The sequence below is a fragment of the Patagioenas fasciata genome, chromosome 2 (genome assembly GCF_037038585.1).
Source record: "Patagioenas fasciata isolate bPatFas1 chromosome 2, bPatFas1.hap1, whole genome shotgun sequence".
NCBI lineage: Eukaryota > Metazoa > Chordata > Aves > Columbiformes > Columbidae > Patagioenas > Patagioenas fasciata.
The window spans coordinates 37,045,750-37,070,924 of NC_092521.1; the positions used below are offsets into that span (position 1 = coordinate 37,045,750).

The 25,175-nt window shown below is 40.2% G+C and overlaps 1 protein-coding gene across 2 annotated transcripts in view; it reads left to right on the forward strand.

The window, feature by feature from the left end:
* Window positions 1–8,387, forward strand: part of CPA6 (carboxypeptidase A6) — a 76,537-nt gene extending 68,150 nt beyond the window's left edge. For both annotated transcript variants that reach the window (XM_065831502.2, XM_071804037.1), the window contains 3 exons: window positions 41–243; window positions 5,292–5,376; window positions 6,991–8,387. In XM_065831502.2, coding sequence (XP_065687574.1) covers window positions 41–243; window positions 5,292–5,376; window positions 6,991–7,178 — 476 coding nt within the window. In that variant the 3' untranslated portion in view covers window positions 7,179–8,387. The remainder of the gene's footprint in view (window positions 1–40; window positions 244–5,291; window positions 5,377–6,990) is intronic.
* Window positions 8,388–25,175: the final 16,788 nt, after the last annotated feature.

Below are 25,175 nucleotides of genomic sequence, written 5' to 3' on the forward strand. Positions count from 1 at the left end.
CCGTGATCACTTGCCATCGACTTTCTCTTTCAATTTCTAGATGAAGGTGCTTCACTTCACCCATGCGATGACACTTACTGTGGCCCCTTTCCTGAGTCTGAGCCTGAAGTAAAGGCTGTTGCTCATTTTCTCCGCAAACATCGGAAGCAAATAAAAGCCTATTTGTCCTTCCACGCATATGCACAGATGCTGCTGTACCCTTACTCTTACAAGTACGCAACTATTCCAAACTTCAGCTGTGTGGTAAGTTCCTTAAAACTTGGGATAATATGCTTCCCTATATATTATTTTTTGGTACTTCTGAGAGGAGACTTGTTCCTTCAGTACTTTGCACATATTTAATATTGAGCGATATTTATTCAGGATCCGCTTGCAATCTCATTTCTGGTTATATAACCTTCAACTCAAAGTGAGTCAGCAGTAACTTGACTAAAATGGTATAATGCCTTCCATCCATTAGTCCCTTTAAATTACTTTATAGGATAAATCCCTGGATTTTAATTATAGTTATTATCATTTTATTTAATTAACTGTAATGGGAATTCTGTAGTTAAGTCCTTGGGCATCTAGCTGAAATTCTGTCCCTTCAACGCTCAGAACTTAAACACAGAAGCACAAAGAAGATCATCTTCCGTTTTATGAACAAACTAAAATCAAAATGGTTTATATTTATCAGTTAGAGGAGGAATCTCATAGATTTCAACAACAGTAAAGCTTCTATTGCTTTACTTGTCATCCTACTCAGATACAGTGATTTTACCCTTTTAAGACAAGTTGTTAATTAACATCTGGTGCTTTGGAGTTTTTGTCTATTAGAAGAAAGAGTATGGTTTTTTGATGCAAGCCTATTGATTTACAAATATGTACGTTTAATATATTCCATGCTCATCCAAATGCAGGAGAACTATTCCCTCTGCTCACAGTTTGAAGTCTGTTTTCAGCCAGCCTCCTGTACATAAAACCCTCCCTGTGGCTTATTCTCTTAGGGGAATGAGTCTTAAGCTTCACTTTCTGTTTGCCCCTGCTCACAGACACACACTGCACCAACCAGTAGCAAGCCTCTTTCTTTCACCCTCAGTCCCTGGTAAAATTGTGTTGTCCATGTATCTCCCATTTTGGCCTTGGAAGTTGCAGTGACACTTCACTTACTAGTTTAATCTAGTTTACTCCAAAAGGAGTTGAACTGCACCTTAGATTTATCCTGTGCAGAATAAATAATGTTGTTAGACCTTGGAGCTTCACTGAAGTTTCACTCAGCTGCCCTCTCAGGCGCTTAGCAGCCAGCACTCCACAGACTGAACTCTGTTTGTGCCCTTATTTCTCTTAAGACACTTAATTTCAGCAGGTACTAAAAATTCTCCTGTCTGATGTCATTGTTGGGAAACAGAGAAAATTAGCAGTTACCTAAGCAGCCAGAGGAGCTAAAAACATGAGACTTGTGAGGGTTGGCCACCCAGCCTTGCGTTGACTGCGAATAAATCCATGGCCCTTCTTTTTGTTCTAACTTCTCCACCCTCTTTTGGAGCATGGCAAAGGGAAAGAAGAGCTCCCCAAGTGAATTGGTGACTGCTATTTACCAAAACACATAGACTGGGAATTTAAAACCACAGGATCTCATTCCTTTGAAGAGCAGCAGGTGTGAGTATATTTTTTTAAGAACAGACAAGACAGCAGAAGTTAAAGACATGGTGTTAGGAAGAATGAGCATCAGCTCTGCAAGAATATGACTGTTGGGTGTCTTGATGAAAATACCCAGAGTAACATCAGGCAACAGCAGGAAATTCACCGTAAGGAAAAGGAGTCTCTGAGAGTTTTCACACATACTGGTGAATCTTCAGTACATGTTGTTCTTGTTGCTCAAGGGCTATTTCCATTCTGAGACAGGGAGTAACCTCCCTTGAGCACACACACTCAACCTTTCCATCCACAGCTTTTAGATCAAAGGAACCCAGTTTTTGTTGAGTAGTAGGTGTTCCCCAGGTTTGTGAGACCTTGGATCAGGATTCTCATCAGAGGGAGGGGAGCACAGACCTAAAGGGACAAAGAAAAACACTGTTTTAGACAATGGCTCTGGAACAATGGAAGCCAAATCCCAATTCCAAATATTTTGCCAGTATTTGGACTCTATACTTCTTTGTATTGCAGTGTGCCAAAAAGAACAGGGAGGTTGTAATAACAAACTGAAGTAATTTTCTGTTATTTAGAAAGCTTGTTATGGGGATCATAGTGAAAATGAATGGAATATTGTTGCTTATTTATTTGTATTTTTTAATATTTGCCTATGGCCAAAAGCTCCATTCCCTGGTGGTTCTGAAATTAATAGTCTTTAATATTTGAAGTGTCTAAAATGGTGGCTTAGGCTGAGGTTTCAGATTCTCCAGTTCTCGTGGAGAATTAGTGAGCTGGAAAGCAGCAGATCTCTGTTTCCTGCTGCTGATGGAACAAACGGACTGTGTACAGTGGACAACTGCAGGACTCCGCGTGCATAGCAGATAAATAACATTTGGTACTAATAGGAGGCCACAATTAATCCTGAGCTTAAGAAAGGATGTTTCTGTCTGGGTCGTATCCTTCTAGTGAGCTGTCAGTTACCATTTCGATTAAAGAGTTCAATTATTCAGAATTGCTTTGAAACTGGAGAGCTGTGTACTGATCACAACATGCATATTCTGTTCTAATTTAGGCACAACTCTCTTATTAACACTCCTCTGAAACCTGTTCTTTTAAGATACTTAAAATGAAAGTGCATTTCTAGATTGAAAAAAAAAGCAGAAACATTCATCCACCTCAAGAGTTCTAAGTTTCACCTACTTTTCATACCTTTTCTTCCTGTACAGTAATTTGCCTTAGTGTTTGCAATGAACTTATATGACACGACTGAGTTTGTTATGTCTTTGTAAAAATCTGGTAATTCTGTGTGAAGCTTTCTCCTTGAGGATGTTCGAAGACTGGTTGCCTGGATTTGTTCAGGATCTGACCTGCATGGTATGATGCAGTTGAGAATTGTCCCCTTCTTTGGGCACGTAACCGTGGAAGCCACATGGAAGCACCCCTCAGTGCTAAGAGCATTGAGCTTACAGTGCCCAGGGACACCTGCTTGCGTGGTGGACGGGGACCTGGGTCACCCCCGGGCTTTCAGATAGTTGCTGCCTCGGCACAGAACCCAGTACTGTTGTGCTGGTTTCAAATGGGCATTACCAAACTATTTCTTCAGATACACTTCAACAGGGCTTGCTCTTGTTGTCTCATTGCTGTACAATGAGTAACTTGTGCATGGAGAGTCTTCTTCTTTGTGGCTATGTTCTCATTTCCATGGTGTGTTTATTGGGGTATTGCTCCCCACCCATCGCAGCTCCCTCAGCTGAGCCCTGCCTCCCACCCCCTGGTGTCAGGCCTGTTGTCAGGCTGTCCCAGCCCCACACCATAGCCCTGGAATGGTAAGCACAGCTGCTTGACATACTTCTGTTGACCATCTGAGCCTGGCGCTCGGGACTTCAGTGCAGGCAGCCGACAACAGCCCTGGGCTGCAGCTGGAGCTCCCCCCTCTTCAAAGCCCTGCAAGTCCCCACTGCCCCTCACTGCCGGTGCGGGGTCCAACACCTCCAACCCTGTCATGGGTCTTGTGTGTCATGACTCATGGAAGTTGAGGCATCTATAAGAGGAGGAAGAGTCCCAAGTGATAGCTCTTCCCTCTTCCTCAGACATCCTCCCACCTCCTCATCTCTGGTGTTAGGGTGACTCAGAGGTTGCCCCTCTGTACCATCTGGCGACCACATCCCGACCCAGCAGAAGTTCCTGGCAACGCTGGCTGTAGTGATCTCTGCCTCCACGCACTCTCTTCTGGAGGTGGCAAGAGGAAGAGAAGGGGCAAGCTGAAAATTCCAGTCTTGGGCACTATCATGCCTGTGCTGAGAAACAAACAAACAAAAAATCGAGTTGTGCCTACAGATATTTATAATGGAGTAAAAAATTGCTCTTCCATTTGCTAAAAGCAGTTCTTGGTGTAAAATAAACTCTCCAAAGCCCTACTTGCTGGCCACTAAGTGAAAATGGTTGTAGTTTGGTTTTGTTTTTTTCTGGAATGTCATTTTAAGTCAGTTTTCTCTGGTTTATCTATTTGGGCAGACAAAGACCCACAGTAGGGATGCTTGCATGAGTCAGACCAAGGATTAAGCCAGAATCCCAATTCCTGATAATGGCAAACAAGTGGAAAGTTAGGGAAGGAGTATAAACAGAAAGGCAAGTAAAGAGTAATCCTTCCCCGCTGCATTCATCTAGTGCCTGATGAATAACAAGGTAAGGACTGAGTTCACAAAGAGTTGCATAAACTGAAACCTACAGCTCTTCAGTTCACAGAAAAACACAACAAAACACCACCACAACCATAGCAGGTTTATCCTGTGGTTCAAAGTCTAGCAGTTTGTAGCTCCAGTGGTGTTCATTTCTTGCTATCTGGAAGATGGCTCTAGATATTCCCAGCCTTCACTGTACCTTCTCCAAGATCCTTTTCTTTGGGATCATAATATTCCTTTTTCTGTTGAATACATTCATCTTTTCTCTGTGTTTGGATGCACTACCCATGTGTGACCCTTGGAATGTGCCATGGGCCAGGCCTTCTGTACCCAGTTTCACGGGATCCCATGAACCTCCTCAATAGACTGCATCCATGTGTATGACAAAATGCAGGGGCTGATTTTCCCCATACAGTACTAAGATCACATTTCTGCAAGACTTCTCTAAACCTACATCATCTGACCCCAGAGAAAGTTAGGCTGGCAGTGAACATTCATCCATCTATCCATTAGAGATTCAGGAGTGGAACTGTATCCCTCCTTCTTCCCACTCTGCTCACTAACCACTGTGGAGTGTCACCAAGAGCTTATTCCTCCTTCAGAAGCCCAGCAGAGATGAGGTTTAGTGGACTGGGCAATGCATCCACGGGTACTGGCAGAAAATTCATGCATGGCTTTTAAACTCACATGTTTCCTGAATTTGTTGTGTCACTAAATTGGTATATATCCTTAGAATTACAAATACTTAATGGCTGATCATTCACAGTGCAGTGAGCTTTTTTTATGCCATGAAAATATCAAATCAAGTTTTTCAGGGAATTAGAGAATTGCTGAAAAAAAAAGGCATTTATCCTTTAAAATAATTTTAAATTAGCTGTCACAGACTCATGGAACACAGCATTGTGCTGGAAGTCAATGATCCATAGCTGGTAGGTTCCAATCCCATTACAGTATTTAATTCAAAGTCTAATTTATGTATTTGTTTTCTCCCTCACACAGGAATTAGCAGCGTATAATGCTGTTAATGCTCTTCAGTCAGCATATGGTGTAAGATACAGATACGGCCCTGCATCTACCACTTTGTGTAAGTTTTCCTTTGGCACAGGTTTGTGACTTTGACCTACCTATACTAAGACAGAGATTACCCTTATTACAACAAAGAGAACAAACACTGTTTGAAGTGAACTTTGTTCCAGTTGTGGATGGTGAGGAAGGCGGAAGATGAAGCTTTGTAACTGATTCAGTCAGTTGACTGCAGCAAGATTAACTCAATTGATGCAATAGAAGATATTAAAATGCAATGCATTTGAGAGGTGAAATCCAGCAACTAACACATAAAACCAGATTTTTTTTAAAAAGAAAGATAAAATCTTTAAAAGCGTATCTTTATCAGATAATGCACTGCTAAGTGATAAAATATTTGGGAGGAAGTAATTCAAAGTAGGTTTCATTTTTCACCATTACTTTGCCTCTCCTCTGCAATTGCGGTAGGTACAGCTACTCATAGATATCATTCTAAAATTTAGGATGATCTCTTTAAAAGCTAGGTTTCAAATGTCTTTGTGTCTAGATGATGATAAATGACAGCAAGAGTATCTTTATCTGGACATCTTCAATTTTTTTAGAGAGAGATTTAAAATACATTTTTGTCTATAACAAAATATCTTTGAAATATGCGTTTTAAATGTGCAACAACATTTGTCAGGCAAGCCCTCCACATAGACAGGTAGGGAAAAAGAAATTCAGCAGGCTTCAATGAGACACTTATTTTTTATACTGAAACTATGAGGCCTGAGTGTTCTCAGTAATTGTAACAGACATCAAAAAAGTGCGAACCTTAAGTAAATAGCAAGATTTTTCACAAAACCCCCTGCATCTCTTCTGCTGTTGCTGTGGTTTGGTTAGAGCTCCTCTTCATAGTGGGCCTCCATCTCACAGCATGGTCGTCATCTTGTGCTCATTACAGTGCAGTCAGTTGCTGTGTCAAAGGACGAGCAGTGTGAATTAATGCCAGAATTGCACAGAAGACAGCAGGCCACATGAGAGACAGATCTTTATATAAATATAAATGTCTTGGGTAATCAACATACGGAGATAATGAAAGCATAAGAAACACACTTCCTCGGGAAGGTTTGTTAATATTAGACACCACCTATGCAAATGCTCTCATGCTGTAAGGAAATGGTGAGAAAACAAGACAGAAATGAAGAGAAAATAATTATAAAAGCACTTGGAAAAGGAGAATGTAGATTGCTTTATCAACTTTCTCCGTTTTCTATGCAAAAGAATTGCCAAAAAAAACCCAAGTTAAACCTAGGAGCATGCAGAGCTGCAGTCCAGCTGGGAGAACTTTGTGTAAGCAAAGCCTCAGACTGCACTCACCTGGGAACAAGAAGAGTTTGAGGCTTTATTCTAAATGTTCTCTTTTATAAAGTTTTGCTTTACACAAAAAAAAGTCAGTTATTAATTTTTCTTTTTCTGTGAAAAGCAAAGGTCTAATCCCCTGTCATGCTGAGCACCATTCACTGGGTGCCCACACCCTTCTCTGAAGGGTGTTCAGGATCAGGGCAAGCAACAGCTGGAGTTGCAAGTGTATTCCCTAAGTTCTGGAGACAAAATGCCATGAGAATCTTCTAGTGCTTTCAACATGACCTGCATTTAACATTTTAAAAATTTTTCTCTGAATTCCCTCTTTCAGATGTGAGTTCTGGCAGCTCTATGGACTGGGCCTACAAAAATGGCATCCCCTACGCATTTGCGTTTGAGCTGCGTGACACTGGCCATTTTGGATTTTTACTTCCCGAGACGCTCATCAAACCAACCTGCACAGAGACCATGCTTGCAGTTAAAAATATAACTCTTCATCTGCTGAAGAAATGTCATTGAAAGCTATTTCTAGGAGCTGAAAGTGAGCATTTCACTTCCAGTGCTGATGCCTTTCAGTGCATCCAGTTGCCATTCTAAGCTTGGCCACTTCAAAATCATAGAAGTTAATTGGAAATATGGTATTGTTTCTACCAGCTTTACTTGATGGGAAATGGAAAAAATAGTTTAATATCTACTCTACAAAAGTGCATTAAGTTTATATACTAACTTGGTTAGTTACCAGTTAGTTACCAGTTCAGTGTGAAATAGTCTGTTCTTTTTGCAATAAAGCTTTGATTCTGCAACTTCAGTGGGGCAGGTCCAGGTCCACATACAGGTGTCTGAAATAAAACTCCACTTCCAGACAGTCCCTGGCCTTACTCCTTTCCCTAACAGGAAGACTTCCCTTAGTAGAGTCTCTCAAACCAAGGGATAATGTTTACATAAATGTATATGTGTGACCCAACACAGGCCTGTACCTATAGCAGTTAATGGCATATAATTGCAGCTGACCACGCTGCAAATGGCAATGTGGCTTCCTTCTGCATGTATACATACCTACGTATATGCACTTTTGTGATTTTTTTTTTTCATGTAATGCAAGAATTTGCCCCAAGGTTTCCTTTAACTGTTCAGAGAAACCTATTTTCAAATGTATATATTGGGGTGGACTCAAAAAATCAACATATTGCCTTTGAAATTGTAACTTCCTTAGAGATGTGTGAGAAATATAATGAAATATTATTGAGATATATAATATTCTGCTTTACGGAGAGACAAAGCAACTTGCCATGACTTGGAACTTGGAAGCCAGCAATGGACTGGTGCATCTGGGTTCTGCTGTAGTTAGTGCCTGCCCGTTTCCACCAGCCAAGGATCTAGCCTTAAACCATTATTAACTGGTGTTAACTGATGTTGTATTTATCAGTATTCTTGCAGCAAGTTCCGTAGTTCTGTGGCTATGTGGCTGTTCTTCTTGGAAGTTGTATTTTTTGCATGTTTTAAAGGAATTCATAATAGATTCTTAAGTTAGATGGAGGTGAAAGCAGAAGCTTTACAGCTGAAATACAGTGAATAAGTACCATGTTTGAAAGAATAATAATGAAAGCACAGAGGATTTTTTGTGCTTTTAAAAGAGTATATTTTGATCTTATTGTAAGTGCAAAAGCATATATTTTACTTTATTATTTTTGAGTTTAATCTTATGCCATGTTAAATAAAATGTATTTGTTAATAAAATCATTGAAGGCTTTTGAAGTACTCTTCATATTTCATTTTATTGTTAAAGCTTTAGTTCAAGGATTTGACAATTTTACCTATCCGTAAAGCAGATGTGATATTTAAAAAAAATTATATCCTCTCTAAAGAAGTACTTGAACTTAGCAAATGGACAACCCTTTATGTGACTAGGGAGCACTGTATTTAATTAAGAATACCATTGTTTTCAAGACTGCGAAAGGCAATCAGTGAGGAAAGTTGACAGAATTGCATTCTATTTGTTTAACATTTTGTTAATAAAAAGTATTTATTTTAAACAAACTTTCTGAAAGTTTGTTCAGATTTGATTAGTTCAGACTTGTTTGAGTAATGCAACTTTCAATTCTGTTTAAAAAAAAATCTAGGGGACAAAAGCTCTCAAAATATCTATCCAGTAGTCATTTCCAATTGCTTATGACCATAATCTTTAAATATTTTGAAGACAGCAATAACCACATTTTGCTATGCACAGATTCTTGACCAACAGTCTTGATAGTGGTGTAAATTAAATATTAGCACCAATTGTTCTGAGTTATTCTGCATTTAGGTTGACAATTTTGGATCACTGCAAGGACATAAGAGGCTGAAGTGAAGGACAGAAGGCATGAGAGATGGCTAATCAGCATGAGGCAAATTTACCTCTGGATTGCTACAGTACAAACCTTTCCAAGTGTGGGCCAGGAGAAACCAGATTCGGATGTGATGGTGCGATTCCTGCTTATAGTCCAATAGTTTGTCATGTGAAACATTTTAGTTTTATCTTCCTACCATCACATCTCCCCTGGTACTGAAAAGTATTTGAACTCTTGGAGCAAGAATGAGAAAAAACAAACAACAACAAAACACAACCCAGAAGACAAACAAACAAAACCACAAAAAAACAACCACACACACACACACAAACAAACAAAACCAACCTCTTTTAGTTACCAAAAGGACCTAGTATCGTAGATCCAGATGACCTCCTTGGACAGGAATAATTGCAAGCATTCTTACAGTTATCCAAGAAGCTTTGACGTTTAGAAGTACTTGACATCAAAGCTACATCCTGGCACCTGGATGGACTTGGCCTGAATACTATGTATTATGTGCAACTGAGAACTCTTGAGCTGCTTTTTGAAGACCTATGCAGGGTAATTTAGTGCCCATAGCTGAATACAAGCGTAAACAGTCTCTGAGCCCTTTAATTTCAGGGTCACTCTATTTCCCGAATTAAGAATTTGTAAGACAATTTAGCAGCAAGAGTGATTCTAAATAGAGTAGTTTACCCTAAGGAAAGAACTACTGGAAATCAGCTGTTTGGATATGGAACAACAGCCTTTGTCACTTACGAATGTTACTTGTCTGAACAACTCTTTTTTATCTCCGTAATTGCTTACTTCTCTTCCCTTTGTACTTCTCTTCAGAAGCCTTTATTGCCTACAGGACAGCAGAATCAATAACTGGTTTTGAGAAAAGTGAATTTATTTTATGATTGTAGATATTATTTATCATTCAGCACAATAAAAAATACACTAATAGGAAAACACTGATTATTAACCCAGCAGTCAAAATCACATATATAATGATTATGTGAAATCCAAGAGTTACACTTCCATTGACAATTGATAGAATTATTCTAACCGCTTCCATAACTTGGAAAAAATGCTCAGGCAAGCTTTTGTGAACATTTGTTCTTTTTTTTGGTGTATAGCTTTTATGTTTTATAAACAAAACCTTGAGACTAATTAACATGAAGCAAAGAGGTCTATGCCTCTTCAAGTCACTCTTCTCAACAACAAAACGATAACCTCAAATTACCTTGAATCATAATTTGTAAATTGATGAAGATTGGCCTTTAAAGGTCAAAAAAGGTATTGAGTTTGGTTGCAAACCTTGAGGAAAGAGCATAGCTGATGGGTGAAAATCCCCATGCCTTTTCCAGAACTTGCTTCAAAAAGGTCAATGTATTTGGTCACTCAGGTAATGCATAAAGCCTATGGAAAGCTACAATTATTTTTTGAAATTTCTGAAATTTGAATAGAAAGAGTCCAAACAACCTTGAACACCAACAGGCATTTACTTGGAAACATGAGTGCCAGCCCGCTTGCCTGTAAAAAACTGCAACGTGCAGATTGCGCTGCCTATTCCAGGACTGCACTGCATCCAACTCTTAAAGTAGGAAAAAAAAGCATTATATTTCCTACCAAAAATAGGTTACTATTCAACTATTCTAGTTTATTCATGTTAAGGAATCCTGTCCCTTTTTGTGTTTCCGTTCACTTTAATGGTACCACTCAACAAGATACTTGGTAGCATGGGTAGAGTAATAAGTATTTTTGTAAGCCCTTTGACCTTTCCTTTGGCTTTGTTAACTGCTATATAATTTCCATAGTTCGCTAATATTAAAATATAGCAGTAACACTCATTATTAAAAAATGTTAGTCTCACGCATAGTGATTTCATGCTTTAGACTTTTGTGCCTAAAAGCCATATGTTACCATTTTCATGAAGTAGTTAAGCGATGGTAAAACACCAGAATAATGTCTCAGATGTGTAGAGATACAACTCTCCCTCTGCTGTAGAAAATGGAACAAGAAAACAGAAATTCAAATAAATTACAGAGGGACTTTTAAAATATAAATCCTGTGGCAATAGTCATATAAAAAAACATAAATCCTGTGACTTTTTTTTTTCTTTAAAAAACATTTTTAAATGCTTACCACAAAAAATACCTTTTGAGTTGCAAATCAAAAATCTTCTGTCCACTGAAAATGCAGACCATTTGGGATGCTTAATTTGTGCTCGATTCTCGTATGCATTCTGAATAAAAAATTAAGGCCCAAAGAGCTGTAACTGCATCCTCTTTCAGGGGCACAGGAGGAAGGGAGTGTGGGGAGAGGGCTGGGTACATCCCAAGGCTTTCAAGCTGTATCAGCACCATGAAGCCAGGAGTACTGATGCGACTGGTGGGTCTGTCTTGGATGAGGGTGAACCACTGTAGCGTGGTTTTCCCAGTGTTTGGCTGAATGTGCCTGTTGCCCTAAGCACAACGCACAGGGCGAGCAGCTTGTCAGAAATCCACAGCCTTGGGCTGCATGTGCTGCCAAAAGGGCCTGCTGTTAATATCTGCAAATAACCAGAGTCAACCCAGAGTAATGAGCTAACACATGGTTCTCCTTAGCAAATGATGTTTGGGGCAAGGACACTGAGAACAGGTGAGTCTTTCACCCCTGAAAGCTTGTCCTTGGCTGACAGGCAGGAGCGGTCAAGCAGAAAGTCTGGGCCCTCTCTGCTTGCAGATCCTGTCGAGCCGTTTCCTGAAAGACTGAGTCAAGCATGCCAGGGCCTGCCCTTGGATTTAGACATCGGGGAATATACTCATAAATAATAGATTCAAATGTTAATTAAAAAAAATCTGCCACTGTCCCCAGCCACGCAGAAAGCGCACTTTGCCTGCAACAAAGAAAATCCATCCATTGCCGTGAAGACATGGGGTAATAGATTAAATCTGTCCTGCCTGCGCTGAGACGCCAGCCCCATTTGCACTGCTTGGTAATATTGAAAAAGACGTGCAGCAGAACAGCCATAACAATGAAATATTTTAATCTACCCCCAGGCCTGTAGGAGCACATACTTTATCTCAAGTAATAGATAGCCACTTCTGAAATAAATATTGTGGTACAACTGCAAGCAGGTGTTTTAGCCTTTTGTGCTGACTACTATTAATATGTGCCGGGCTATTCCTCTGCATACCAGGATGGCTTGAAATAATGAATCTTTTTTTGAAACCAAGTTAGGCCTGAAGACATACATATATACACAAAAGAGTCTGAGAAAGTTTCATTTTATAACAGAATTTTCAATTATCTTGAAAATAATGCATCTGTTAAAATCACAGCCAGTGTTTTCAAGTGGCTTATTGTTTTCAGCATGTCATAAATGAAAAAACCAGTACAGCAGCCTGAAAAGCTGAGCAGAAATGACTGATCTACTTACTGTTTCATTTCCCTTGTTTCATTTCACTTTGTTTCTAGATTGAAAAAATCTGGGTTGAAAGGGCTGGACTGAAGGAGTGCAGTCAAAAAGCTGAGTGTACAGGGTTCTTCTGTGCTTAATGAGCTAGAAATAGCTACTTTGAAAAAAAAATAAAAAGGCAACTTGTTATATTTTAAGTTCTTTATACAGACTAATTGCTTTACTTTGAATTAAATTATCACATTCACAGAATCTAGTATGGTTTAGAATGATGTATTGTTATTTTCCTGGGAGACGGACAGTTTTCTAAGGGTTAAATGAGTTAAATGTCTGCTAGTGTGGTAGGGTAACTGGAGCTGCTCTTCAGCCTTGTTAGCACAGCATCTGTCAAAAAGGCAAAATGTACTTGAGCTGTCTCTACCGGGATAAATTTGCTATATCATGCTGCACGCGTCTCCATTTCTTTTCCTCCATTTCAAAAAATAAGTGAATGCTGTCTGTCAGCGTTGACTTTAGGCTATGAAAGAGCCTAATTTTTGGTGCTAAATTTAAATCATGAACCCCGTTAAAATGTGTGAACTTCCCCACATACCTAGGCAGACCCATCCACACACAAACAAGATGTCTGTCTGCACAACGTGTACTGTGTGATGGTTTACGTCATGGTGTAGCTGCAGTTCTTGGCAACCACAGGGCTGCTGATGGCAGGCAGCATGTCTTTGGCATCTTCCCTCTGCTTGCTGTAGCTATGAGCAAGTTCAGCTGGTTTGGCCAGAACCCAAAAAGCCCCTGACACTATTTCGCCAGTGCAACACTAGAAAGTTTCTTCCTGGGGTTGCTGCAGTGTATTTCACTGGACTTTCTGCTACTACTGTTAGCACACCACCTGCAAGCTTAGAGAGTGGGCAAGGCCCTTTGTGTGTTGCACTGTACAGAATTATTCACTATTGCAAATGCTTAGGGCAGAGGCCTTAAGAATCATAGAATGTCCTGAGTTGGAAGGGACTCACAAGGATCATGGAGTCCAACTCCTGTCTGTGCACAGGACAACCCCACAGTTCACACCATGTGTCTGAGGGCATTGTCCACTCTCTTCTTGAACACTGTCAGGCTTGGGGCCGTGACACCTCCCTGAGGAGCCTATTCCAGTGCTCCACCACCCTCTGGGTGAAGAACCTTTTCCTAATGTCCAACCTAAACCTCCCCTGGCACATCTTCCTGCTGTTCCCTCCCATCCTAAAGAAGATGTTATGCCTTCAACTCCCAGTGCCGGCTGCATGCCAGAAAGCCTTCGTTACCTTGTGAGTTATGAAGAAGGTCCTATGTTGGTGCCCAGAGTGACCAAAGGGGTGTCTGAGGCTGTTCCTGTGAAGTCTGGTAGCACTAAGGAGAGCACTGGAGATCCTACAGGCTCACACCAGCTGCCACCAGGGTTTTTGGACTGCTTCAGCCCATGAATATTTCTATATAAGAGTCACTTTCAGGAATACATTCGTAAAACAATAATTTTAGGGAAAAAAAAACCCAACAACCAAACAGAATATTAAAACATTTTCTTTTACATTTTAAAGTTTTTCTATTAAATCTATTTTGATTATTTTAATGAGATTTCTTTTTTGAGAAATAAGGTTTCTTTTTGAGAAGCTGAGGTAGAAATAACATGAAGTTGCTGTCATGCTGAAGGCTGTTTAGGGAGTCGGTGGAAGCAGTTCACTACATGTCAAACACACACCTACCAACACTGTGGATAATAAGTGCAACCTTCAGGAGATGTCTCAGCAGAGACCTCGCAGCAAACATGTCTGAAGACCAAGCTGCTCTTCAGAGAGCAGATTTGATGTGGACTGGCTAATGAATGTTGGGAAGCTCGTCTCCTCTTGAGCTGAGAGTAAGAACATCACATTTCCACAGCTGTCAGGACTGCACTTTTCAAAAAATGCGTTAAAGGCTGTATCAGAGTTTTAACAGAGAAAGGAAGGTCCCCATTCATTTCACACTTCTCTGCACGGCACCAGGGGAAGGGCTCCTTCCCCCGTCTGCCTGGCTGCAGGTGTGCTGACACCCAGCCCATCAGAAACAGCGTTATTTAAAATTGCTAGAATCACTGTCTTGTCTTTCTTTCGCCTTTATGAGAATTTTCAACAATCCATCAGTGCTAAAGCCTGAATATGCGCAAGAATAACTCCTATTTAGGTGTTTACTGAAGAACACACAAAAAGCTGATTTCCTAAAAATTCCTTTTTGGATTCAGTGATTTCCATTCTGCTGAAAACTAACAGTTTCAGAGGGAGAAGGAGCAGAAGTAATCCTGGAAGACAAATTGTTTATGAGAAGTTTTATCCAAAACCATACTAAGTACATTATCTATCATCTTCATACTCTAATTCTGAACACACAGACAAAAGTGGAACATTCAGAGCATGTTTTCCATTTGTACTCGGTGTCAGGACTGAAAATAAAGACAAAGGACAGAAGTCCAGTAGAGGAAAAAGTCCAAATTAAATAGCAAGACTCTAGACCCCAAAAGCAGCAGAGATTACTTGAACTAGTATAAAAAAGGCATTTTTTTCTTAAACCAGGAATAAAATCACTGGAGCACCAAGACTTCAGAAAGATAAAAGGAAATAATATTGAATTATGTTAATATGTTGAATAATTAGAGGGCTGTGGGGTCAAATGGCCTACTGGGGAAGTGACCAGCTATCTGTGACTAAACAAACAGTTGGAAGAATGAAAGTTAGAAAAAAAATGGCAAATAAGCAGCGACTAATCATTTTACATTGAATGACACTCTGTGGGAAGTATAAAAATATCTTTGTCTCAAGTAAGTAAAGTAAGCAGATACTGCTGGGGTTATTGCTTAAAGTAACAAGCAGAGAAGACCAAAAGGACACTAAAATCAAGAGCATCATTTCTCCATTCATCTGATGGTGGTCAGAGCCCACAGTCAAGTTTATTCTACATAATAAATTACCTGCCTTTGGGGTACTCCCATGTGACAATATTAAGTAATATTCAGGAATCCTGTGACATAATTAATTTTCAGTATACGAGGATACTATCAACACGGTAAAGGTGTCTAGTAATGCTTAATACCTTCCCTGGCAATTACAGTGTTTCCCACTCCATGCAAGTTGGCACCTTTGTCTCCACCTCTCCAGCTATACATGTGGATAAAGCCTAAAACAGCAAAAACAGATGGGTACCTGCTATGTGAGGAAGCAGAGCATGGAATTCAAAACAGAGGCAGCAGAAACCATCTGCACTATAATTGGGTCGTATTTCCAGAAGGGAATGGGTATACATGTATAAAGCACCATGTATCTGCTACAAAATACTGGAGAAAAAAGGTGAAGAGGGTTAAGATCAGCTTCCTCTATGCAAAGCTTCACTTGTCATAAAATTAATCAAAATCTTGATCCCATTGAATGGTGGAAGTGCATTTCTTCTTCCACTTTTCATGAGACATCCATCATGCCACACAATGATTTTTCTCTGTTCTTCTGCATTGCAGTACATTTTCATAAGTACACAGTTTTTCAAGTATACTGATACCATGGCTGGAAAGGATAAAGTTGCAGCACAACCAATGAACAGTACAAAATTAAAGACATGCAATAAATTCCAATCAAAATGTAGCACTGGAACCTAGGAGATGAGACTTTTATGGGAATGTTTCCAAGGAAGGCTCTCTTAGGCTTCACTAAATCTTGACAATGTGTATCTATTTAAACCACACTATACTCAAATTCACCGGAGTACTGAAGTCAAGGCTGCAATGAAAGGGAAAACTGTTGCATATGTATCATTTTACTTGCCATTCAGTCTGGGAAATTATTTTTGAACAGCCAGAGTCAGCCTGCTTGCCTAGGATACTTTTTTTTGTTGTTGTTAAAGGAACAATAAATAAATAATAATCTTTAAACTCTGAAAATGTCTCTGTTATACAAAAGAGTATTACTTATCAAGGCTCACACACATTAATCACAAATGTGCTTTGCCTTAGGTGTTCCCTGACAATTCTATACATCACCCTGAAAAAGATCCAAACCTTTAACAGCCCATTCATTCACTATTATTCAGCATATTGACTACAACTGCCAGTAATCCTACAGCCAAAAGCATCACTTGAGATTTCTGAGATATCCCAGTTAAATCCTTTCATTCTTTCATGGCTGGGAAAACCCAGCAGCCCTTGTACCTCCTCCTGGAGGACAGTAATGCAGGTGCTGAGGAACAAGGAGATGTGAGAGTTACAGGTTTACTGAGCTGCCATCCACCACCTGTTTTTTTCTGTATTTTTCCCCTGGGGTGACAGGCCACAGCTTTCACCTCCCTGGGAGGAGAATTTCACAGTCCTGCTTTGAAGGTAGGATTTCACAGAATCACAGAACGTTAGGGATTGGAAGGGACCTCAAAAGATCATCTAGTCAAATCCCCCTGCTGGAGCAGGAACACTTAGATGACGTTACACAGGAATGTGTCCAGGCGGGTTTTTAATGTCTCCAGAGAAGGAGACTCCACAACCCCCCTGAGCAGCCTGTTCCTGTGTTCTGTTACCCTCACTGAGAAGTTTATTTTCATATTTAAGTGGAACCTCCTGTGTTCCAGTTTGTACTCACTGCCCCTTGTCTTACCATTGGCTGTCATCGAGAAGAGCCTGGCTCCATCCTTGTGACACTCATCCTTTATATATGTGTAAACATTAATAAGGTCACCCCTCAGTCTCCTCTTCTCCAAACTAAAGACACCCAGCTCCCTCAGCCTTTCCTCATAAGGGAGATGCTCCACTCCCTTAATCATCTTTGTTGCCCAGCAGTTCCTTGTCCTTCTGGAACTGAGGGGCCCAGAACTGGACACAATATTCCAGGTGTGGTCTCACCAGGGCAGAGTAGAGGGGGAGGAGAACCTCTCTCGACCTACTAACCACCCCTCTTCTAATACACCCGAGGATGCCATTGGCCTTCCTGGCCACAAGGGCACAGTGCTGGCTCATGGCCATCCTGCTGTCCACCAGGACCCCCAGGTCCCTTTCCCCTACACTGCTCTCTAATATGTAATTTCCCAACCTATAGTGGAACCTGGGGTTGTTCCTGCCCAGATGCAAGACTCTACACTTTCCCTTGTTATATTTCATTACATTTTTCCCCATCCAACTCTCCAGCCTGTCCAGGTCTTGCTGGATGGCAGCACAGCCTTCTGGCGTGTCAGACACTCCTCCCAGCTTGGTGTCATCAGCACACTTGGTGATAATACATTCTATTCCCTCGTCCAAATTGTTGATGAATATATTGAATAATACCGGCCCCAGTACTGACCTCTGAGACACTCCACTAGATACAGGCCTCCAACTAGACTCCACCCCACTGACCATGACTCTCTGGCTTCTTTCCTCATTTAACTCACCCAACTCCAGCTCTGTGAAAGCTACTCATCTAGACTAAATGGACTTGGGTTCCTCTGTAGTCAGTAAAGGAAAATAAAGGATGTAGAGGATGACAGGTCACATCTATTTTACACTTGGTACCATCAGTACTGCATGAGCTATTCATTAGATGTCAAGTATTTTTGCATATCAAGAGCCCAGATGACAGCTTAGACTAGGTGCCTAGCTTTTGTAACTGTTAAAATTAATGAAGACAAATTCCACCCTAGGATGACACACATCCTTTAACTTCCAGTACATCAACCATGCTTACATACCAGTTCTGGCTGAATTCAGATGCCTGAAGTTCTTCCTCTCAAGGTTGCCCATGACACATGAGACATTCAGGTCTTCTTAAAAAGAACAGTCTTCTTAAAAACAAATGTTATTTATTTCAGCTGTAAATATTTGTCTTATAGAAAATAATGTACACATAATCAGCAAACTGTCTACATATTTTTCTGCCATGTATCTTCAACTATAATTTAGGCGGACCTAATTTCTTCAGCCACCACAAGTAAAGCCTGGCATTTTTCAGGTGCTGTGGACCATGAACGCTTCTCCCCTTCTGTCTCTCTCATGTCTCTTTTAATCCCACCAGTTATTTTTGTTACTCTACATTCACATTTCTCTTCTTGTCCTTGCAGTTTGCGGGAGAGGCAGCCAAAAATGTAGGAGCCCCATTAATAACAACTAGCTGTCTAACTTTGAGTTGGCTGCTTGATTCATTCTTTTTCTTCTTTTTTTTTCCTGCACAGATTTTTTACTAGTTAAACAAATGCCACTATACAGCATGCAGAAAATACCAAAGACACACAACATACCAGTACATGAATAATCAAGTGATGTAGAGTATTCAAAATCTATCCTAGGGCAGTTCCAAATCTGTCACTGAAAACAGCAAATTGCAGGGTTGGTGAGACCCTGTGGGTTTTCCCCCAGCAGCTGACCAGCTGCCAGCTGCATCCATAGGAGACACCCCTCTTGGCAGTCAGGCTCCTCTGTTAATTATCTCTTTTTCCTGCTGCTGGCAGGCGTCATAGGATATTTAAAGGCTCCTAAGTTTGAAGTGCTCCCTGAATTCAAAGTGAAAATGTTATCTTAATTTTATAAGAACGTATAAGAACTTCATGTTCATGCAGATGATCAGTAATTGAGACTAGCAAACGAATATTCAAAGTAAGCTATAGCCTCTTCAGCCTCCCACTGCAGAAAACAATCTTGTTCTTATAAAAGCCAATACCTTCATTAGAAAGAAATCCACTCTGAGCTTTTTATGGGCAAGAAAAACAAAAGCCAGTCATAGCTTCACGGTAAAACATTTATTGCAATTGTATGAGTGGATTAAATGCTTTCTAGCAAATGACATAGTAAAAACAACCTCAGAATTTATGCAAAGAAATAGTGACTGCAGATTTCTGTGTTCTCTGAGTTTTTAAAATAAATTAATATTTGCAATTATTGCAACAATATTTAGGTTTGCAAATATACTAGAATGTTTCTTATTTCACACAGCAACCACATTTACCAAATGTGTACAAATATGCAAAGCCTGGTTATAAGACATTGCTGTTACCTCTTGGATTTTTAAAACAGAGCACAGTCAGCTTCCATAGAGGCATCACACCTACTTCAAAGGACACAACCTCATTCTTATATGGTACACGGTGAATTTAAAGCCAATTTGGATTTTATTCTTCTACCTTTGATCCAGCACTACAATGAAAGGAAGCGAAACCATTAATTTAAACCTCCACAAACCTGGGGAAAATTCTGGTGGAGTCTCACATTTTGTGACATGAATGCCTCAAATAACTATTTTAAAACGATGCAGAATTGTCTACCCTCCCTTATGTATTCTCCATGGGCTATTATGCCTTAAGATTAAGGAAGCTATCTTGCACGTGCTATACATGGTGCTGTGCCAAAAGAGGCAGAAATTCCAGTTGCCCGTGCTGACTGTTCTGGTTTCTAAGTATCCAGATTCCTCAGATACCTCATCCATGTGAGAGAGTTTACTGCCAGCACACTCAGTTTCAAAAACCCGTAACATACTGTCTTCTTCTTACCTCTGTGTTCATGCCATTTGCATGCAATAATATCCCACGTATTATTTCTGTTCTGAAATGGTGGGCAAAGGAAAAGCAATGTGATGGCAAGAGTTTAATCCAAGAAAAGATAAAGAAGAACAAACTAATTAATAGAAGTTGTTTCGTAAGTGAGCATTTTAAGGGCAACACCTGCAGCTATCCAGAGGTGTGACCTCCACCCCATGCATATACAAGTATACCAAACTGAGCTCCACTGCCATAACCTGCTATTAAATTAATGTAAGCTTTTATTGAAAAATGTATCTAGTCCCAGTGCTATCCAAGGAAGCATGTTTGGTCCAAGCACATATAAAACACTATAAAAACTGTTATTGTTGACTGTATATCATTATGTATCAATGATAAGGGCCCTGCACAAAGCCTACTCTTTACAGATCCATTGTTTAAGCAAGGGTTGCAGTTCTGGAAAGCACAACTTACCTCAAATCACATTTGTCAGGAACCGAGAAGAGAAGCAGTCACAAAACTCAGCAGTGGCTCTATGAATTTGGAGGAACTTGGCCCTGTAGACTGTATGTCTCATAAATTATGCTAAATGGAATTTTCACCAGCCCAAAAACATTTGTTCTGTTTGGCCTTCTCAACTACCAACAGTTATAAACGGCACCTCAACAGTCCCACCTGCAATATTTCCTCATAGCCACTGTCTTTACTCCCCTAGGTGGAGGTCTAAAATTATAAAGCTTTTAGCTAGAAAAAGCACACAACACACCCTTTGAGATATCGAAACGAAACGCTTCAGGTTTGCCTGGATGTGAATCCAGACAGCAGCAGCTTTGAATGTCACGAGAAACCATCCACTGTACATGTTGTGAACCAGTCAGTCCAGTTTTTAATGATCCAGATTGCACGTCAGCTCTGACACCTGACTTGAAACTAGAAATATCTTTGAAGTCTAATAAAAACTGTTGTAGGTATCTCAAATGTAAAGATATTTGAGTGAACACCTATCTAGTAAATACTTAGCGAGTTAATTGTGATACTAGGATGAATCACTCCAGTGCTTCTTTAATGTCTCTCTTCCAGGCAAGCATATCCATAACTCCCATTCAATTTTAGCTTTCTAGTTATTCATATTCAAAATTTTTCCTTCCTGCTATGAAGCCCACAGTTTATAACGTACATGCTGAAATATCAGTTATTGCATTTTTGACAGGAAATAACCCACTGCAGTTGCTGGAGGAAACAATCAGGTAGATTCAAAGATCACTTCATAGCAGTTAAAAGTGGTTATTGCTCCAGTCTCATTGCTTCTAACCTTAATTCACATGACTTTTATGACCTCTCTGTCTAAGCTTTTCAACACAGATATTAAAAAACCTGGAAACCATCCTTGTTATTCATTTGACTTACCCTACCCACAGATTAAAGAGATATTTTTCTCCAGCTGAATTCCATTCAACTTTTCTCAATTCCTTTTCATTTTCAAACCTTCTTTTGTTATTATCAGCTTACTAAAAGAGATCTGCATAAACCTTTGAAAACGCACAAGTTCTAAAGTGGTACGCTGAATTCACCTCAGATCAAGGGCAAGAGAGTCATTCAGCTTCTAAAAACTAGGTTAAAACTAACACCTCATGCTCTCAATATATAGGATATTTAATGCCTAAACTGTAAGACGCCTCAGCATGCATTTCGCTGGTCACGTCACATCAGTTACAAAGACCTGCAGGAGTCCGAAGCTAGGATATAAAGGTAGGAGAGTCATCATTTTCAGGAAATTTGTTACTCTTCTAATTTGTCACAAGTCAGAATATTCCCCTTTTGTAAACTGAAACTGGAGATTAACAATTTGGGATAACCATACACTAGGGTAGTCCTTCCTATTACAAGTGTTTGGGCAGATAACTTAACTAGCCAGGTTCACAACCACAGGGTAATCTAGAAAAGCTGTAACAGTAGGGACAGCATCTCCCGGGAAAGAGGGCAATCATCTTGTGCCTCCCCCTCTTCAATAGTTTCTCCATAAAATCCAATAACAGTTTCTTAGAAATTTTATTAATATCTGCTGGAGTTGGCTAGGAGAAGCAATACATCAGTGGATCTTACTGCTACCTTTGCCATACTTCCTCCGTATGTCTTCTTTAGCTGTGCAAGGCTCTCAGGAAATTGCCAGAACTTTGTATTCTTGGTACTCAGAGACAGAAATATTTGCCATTATGAAGGAGTCAATATACTGGCTTGGATTTACCTTTGCATTTGCATAGCCTCACATACAACAGTAACTGTAGAGTAGGTTCGTTGTTCAGGGTGAAGATGTGCTATTTATTTCTATGTTCCCCAAAAGAAACACTCTATCTTTTCTCAAACAGGGTATCTCAGAAAATCACCTTCTCAGACAGTTATGGCTGATATATCCATAATCAGGTCCTCCAGATTGAAAAATTACTGAAAAAAGTTAAAAAACCCTACATAACTAATTTTTAACAAATATGTTTCCTTCTGTCTTCAAGATGGATACTCGTATTCCCTCTTTATTCACAATAGTAAGGAATGGTATGCTGAGGTGCCGTGGAAGCTGGGAACCAAATTATTAATCTATTAGCAGGAGCAAAATGCAGAAGAAAGAAGTTGGAAGCTCCTGTAGGTATGCTAGAAGAAAATGTACTCCCACAGAAAAAGTCCTAGCAAAAAGGGATCGCATATCAGCAAATGCACTGGTGTAACTTCCAGTGCATAAATGCAAGTTACGGCCAGGATTGTTTGATATCCTCCACAGTTTCCAGCCACAATTCAAAACTTTAATCCATCAACCAGAAGAGGTGGATTTTTTTTTTTCTTCACAGTTATCTGACATTTTTCCTGCAACTGTCACGAACTGACAAATATAATACTTTACTAGGAGTCTGTATGCTTGCTTAACTGTAGTATGCAGACTGTATTTCAACAGAAGAACCTGTACTTTTCAGTTTTAAGGAATAAATTTGTCACCTTGCAAGAGCCTCCTCAAAGTGATGGATATTTATTTTGTTATTGGTCACTCCAGAGTGTCATATGCTTTTGTACAAACATTTGGAAGCAACCTAGGAATTACCAATTGATTAATATTCCCTGTGCTAATAAACATTTGCTTTTTGTTCTTTCAGTGCAGCAGTGGATATACTGCAGCCTGTTTTAACCTCTTAAAATACTCTTCGAACAAAGTATGAACCCTTAATTTCAGTTCCTGAATTTATCTAAAAAAACCCTCCTCTTAAAAATATTAAAGTACATTTACAGTGAGTGTATCTCTTGCAGTTTGGTTGACAGATTGGGATCCTTTGCATAATGGATACAGTGGGCATTTTGAATTATGCTTCATTTATTTTTAAAAGGGTGGCAGGCCTAGGACTCCACAAAGGAATAGAGGAAAGTTCCTTCTTTGTACCTCAGTATTACATGACCAAGCACCACCAGCAGACCTGTCAAATCTTACGCATTCATTAAGAGACTCAGAAACTTCTCCATGAAGGTGCCTGCAATTGCAGAACAGAATCTCAGTTTCTCTCCTGTTCCAGGTTCCCATCTGCCAGATCCATCTGGACCTTGTTCCATCACACACTGATTATCTGCATCTGGTACATAAAAACAGAAGGGGAGCAAATTCGAAGTACTATACTGCAGCTAAAGAAGGCGCCAACAAGTGAGCCACCACATTTAAAGGATCATATACACTGGCACTTAACACACTCGTCTCCATCCATCCTATATACAGGGTCACATAACAGAGAAGGGGCTGAGTGAGTGGTCTCTTGCACAATGGAAATACTGAAGAAAACTTATATCAAATTCAGTAGTTTAAACAATACTTAAAATTGGTATAAACTGGTACTGTTGCTAAAAAAATGCAAGCCTGCTCTCTTCTTGCCTGTTTTCTTGTTCCTGCCTTTGTGTTATCCCCTCCCTTGAGCTAACACAAGCATTTGTGAGGTTGCCTGATGTATCAGGATATGGAATGTATCTGGATTAAAAATCCTCTGTTTCTTGTTAGCTCAATTTCTACCTAATTGAATTCTGAATATAATTCAGCATATAATTCACATGACAATGCAAATGCTTATGCTGACCAAGGATGCAGGAAACATATAGGTAGTAGCAGGAGGAAGGATTGCTTATTTTAAAGGCAGTTCTGTTTTATTCTAGCTTGAAGTGATCACAATCTAACCATTACTGTGCTGTTTCAAAGCTCACCAAGATGACTGAAGAAGACACTGCCCTCATGGTCCTCCTCATCACCTTGACCACATTTCCCCACTCCCTTTCTTGTGTAAGAATTACTGAATATTCAGGTAAGCCTGATCAATTCACTGATCTCACTGAAAACTAACTTTCTTGTAAGGGTGATTTTTGGCTGGACCACTGAATTGACTCACTGCCCAGCTGCAAATCAGTACCAACACAAGAAAGGGGATGGAAGCTCATAGAGGTGCAAGAGTCCTTTTCCACATCTTCAGGACTTCACCAGCAACCAAACATGGGTCTCTGCAGCTACAATTACAGTCCTTGGGTCAGCCGTTGACTGATGCAAATTATCAGTAAAGCAGAAATCTGTGTGTTGAAACTAATCCAATACAGGCATTGGAATCATTGTACCTAACAAGCATTTGGAATTCTTTGCAAGACACTGCTGTTGTATGGTACCATCTGTTCCCCAGGGCTCAGTATTGGGGCCAGTTCTGTTTAATCTCTTTACCAACAACAGGATGAGGGAATCAAGTGCACCCTCAGTAAGTTTGCAGATGACACCAAGTTGGGTGGGAGTGTTGATCTGCTGGAGGGTAGGAAGGCCATAGAGAGGGATCTGAACAGGCTGGATTAATGAGCTGAGGCTCATGGGTGTTGATTGACAAACGGTTGAACAAGAGTCAGTAGTGTGCCCAGGTGGCCTAAAAGGCCAACAGCATCCTGGCTTGTATCAGGAACAGTGTGGCCAGCAGGACTAGTGAAGTGATTGTACCCCTGTATCCAGCACTGGTGAGGCCCCACCTCGAATCCTGTGTTCAGTTTTGGGCCCCTCACTACAGGAAAGACATTGAGGTGCTGGAGAGAGTTCAGAGAAGGGCAACGAAGCTGGTGAGGGGTTGGAGCACAAGTCTGATGAGGAGCGGTTGAGGGAACTGGGGCTGTTTAGCCTGGAGAAAAGGAGGCTGAGGGGAGACCTTATCGCTATCTACAATTACCTGAAAGGAGGCTGTAGCATGGAGGGTGTTGGTCTCTTTTCTCAAGTAACAAGTGATAGGACAAGGGGAAATGGCCTCAAGTTATGCCAGGGGAGGTTTAGATTGTATT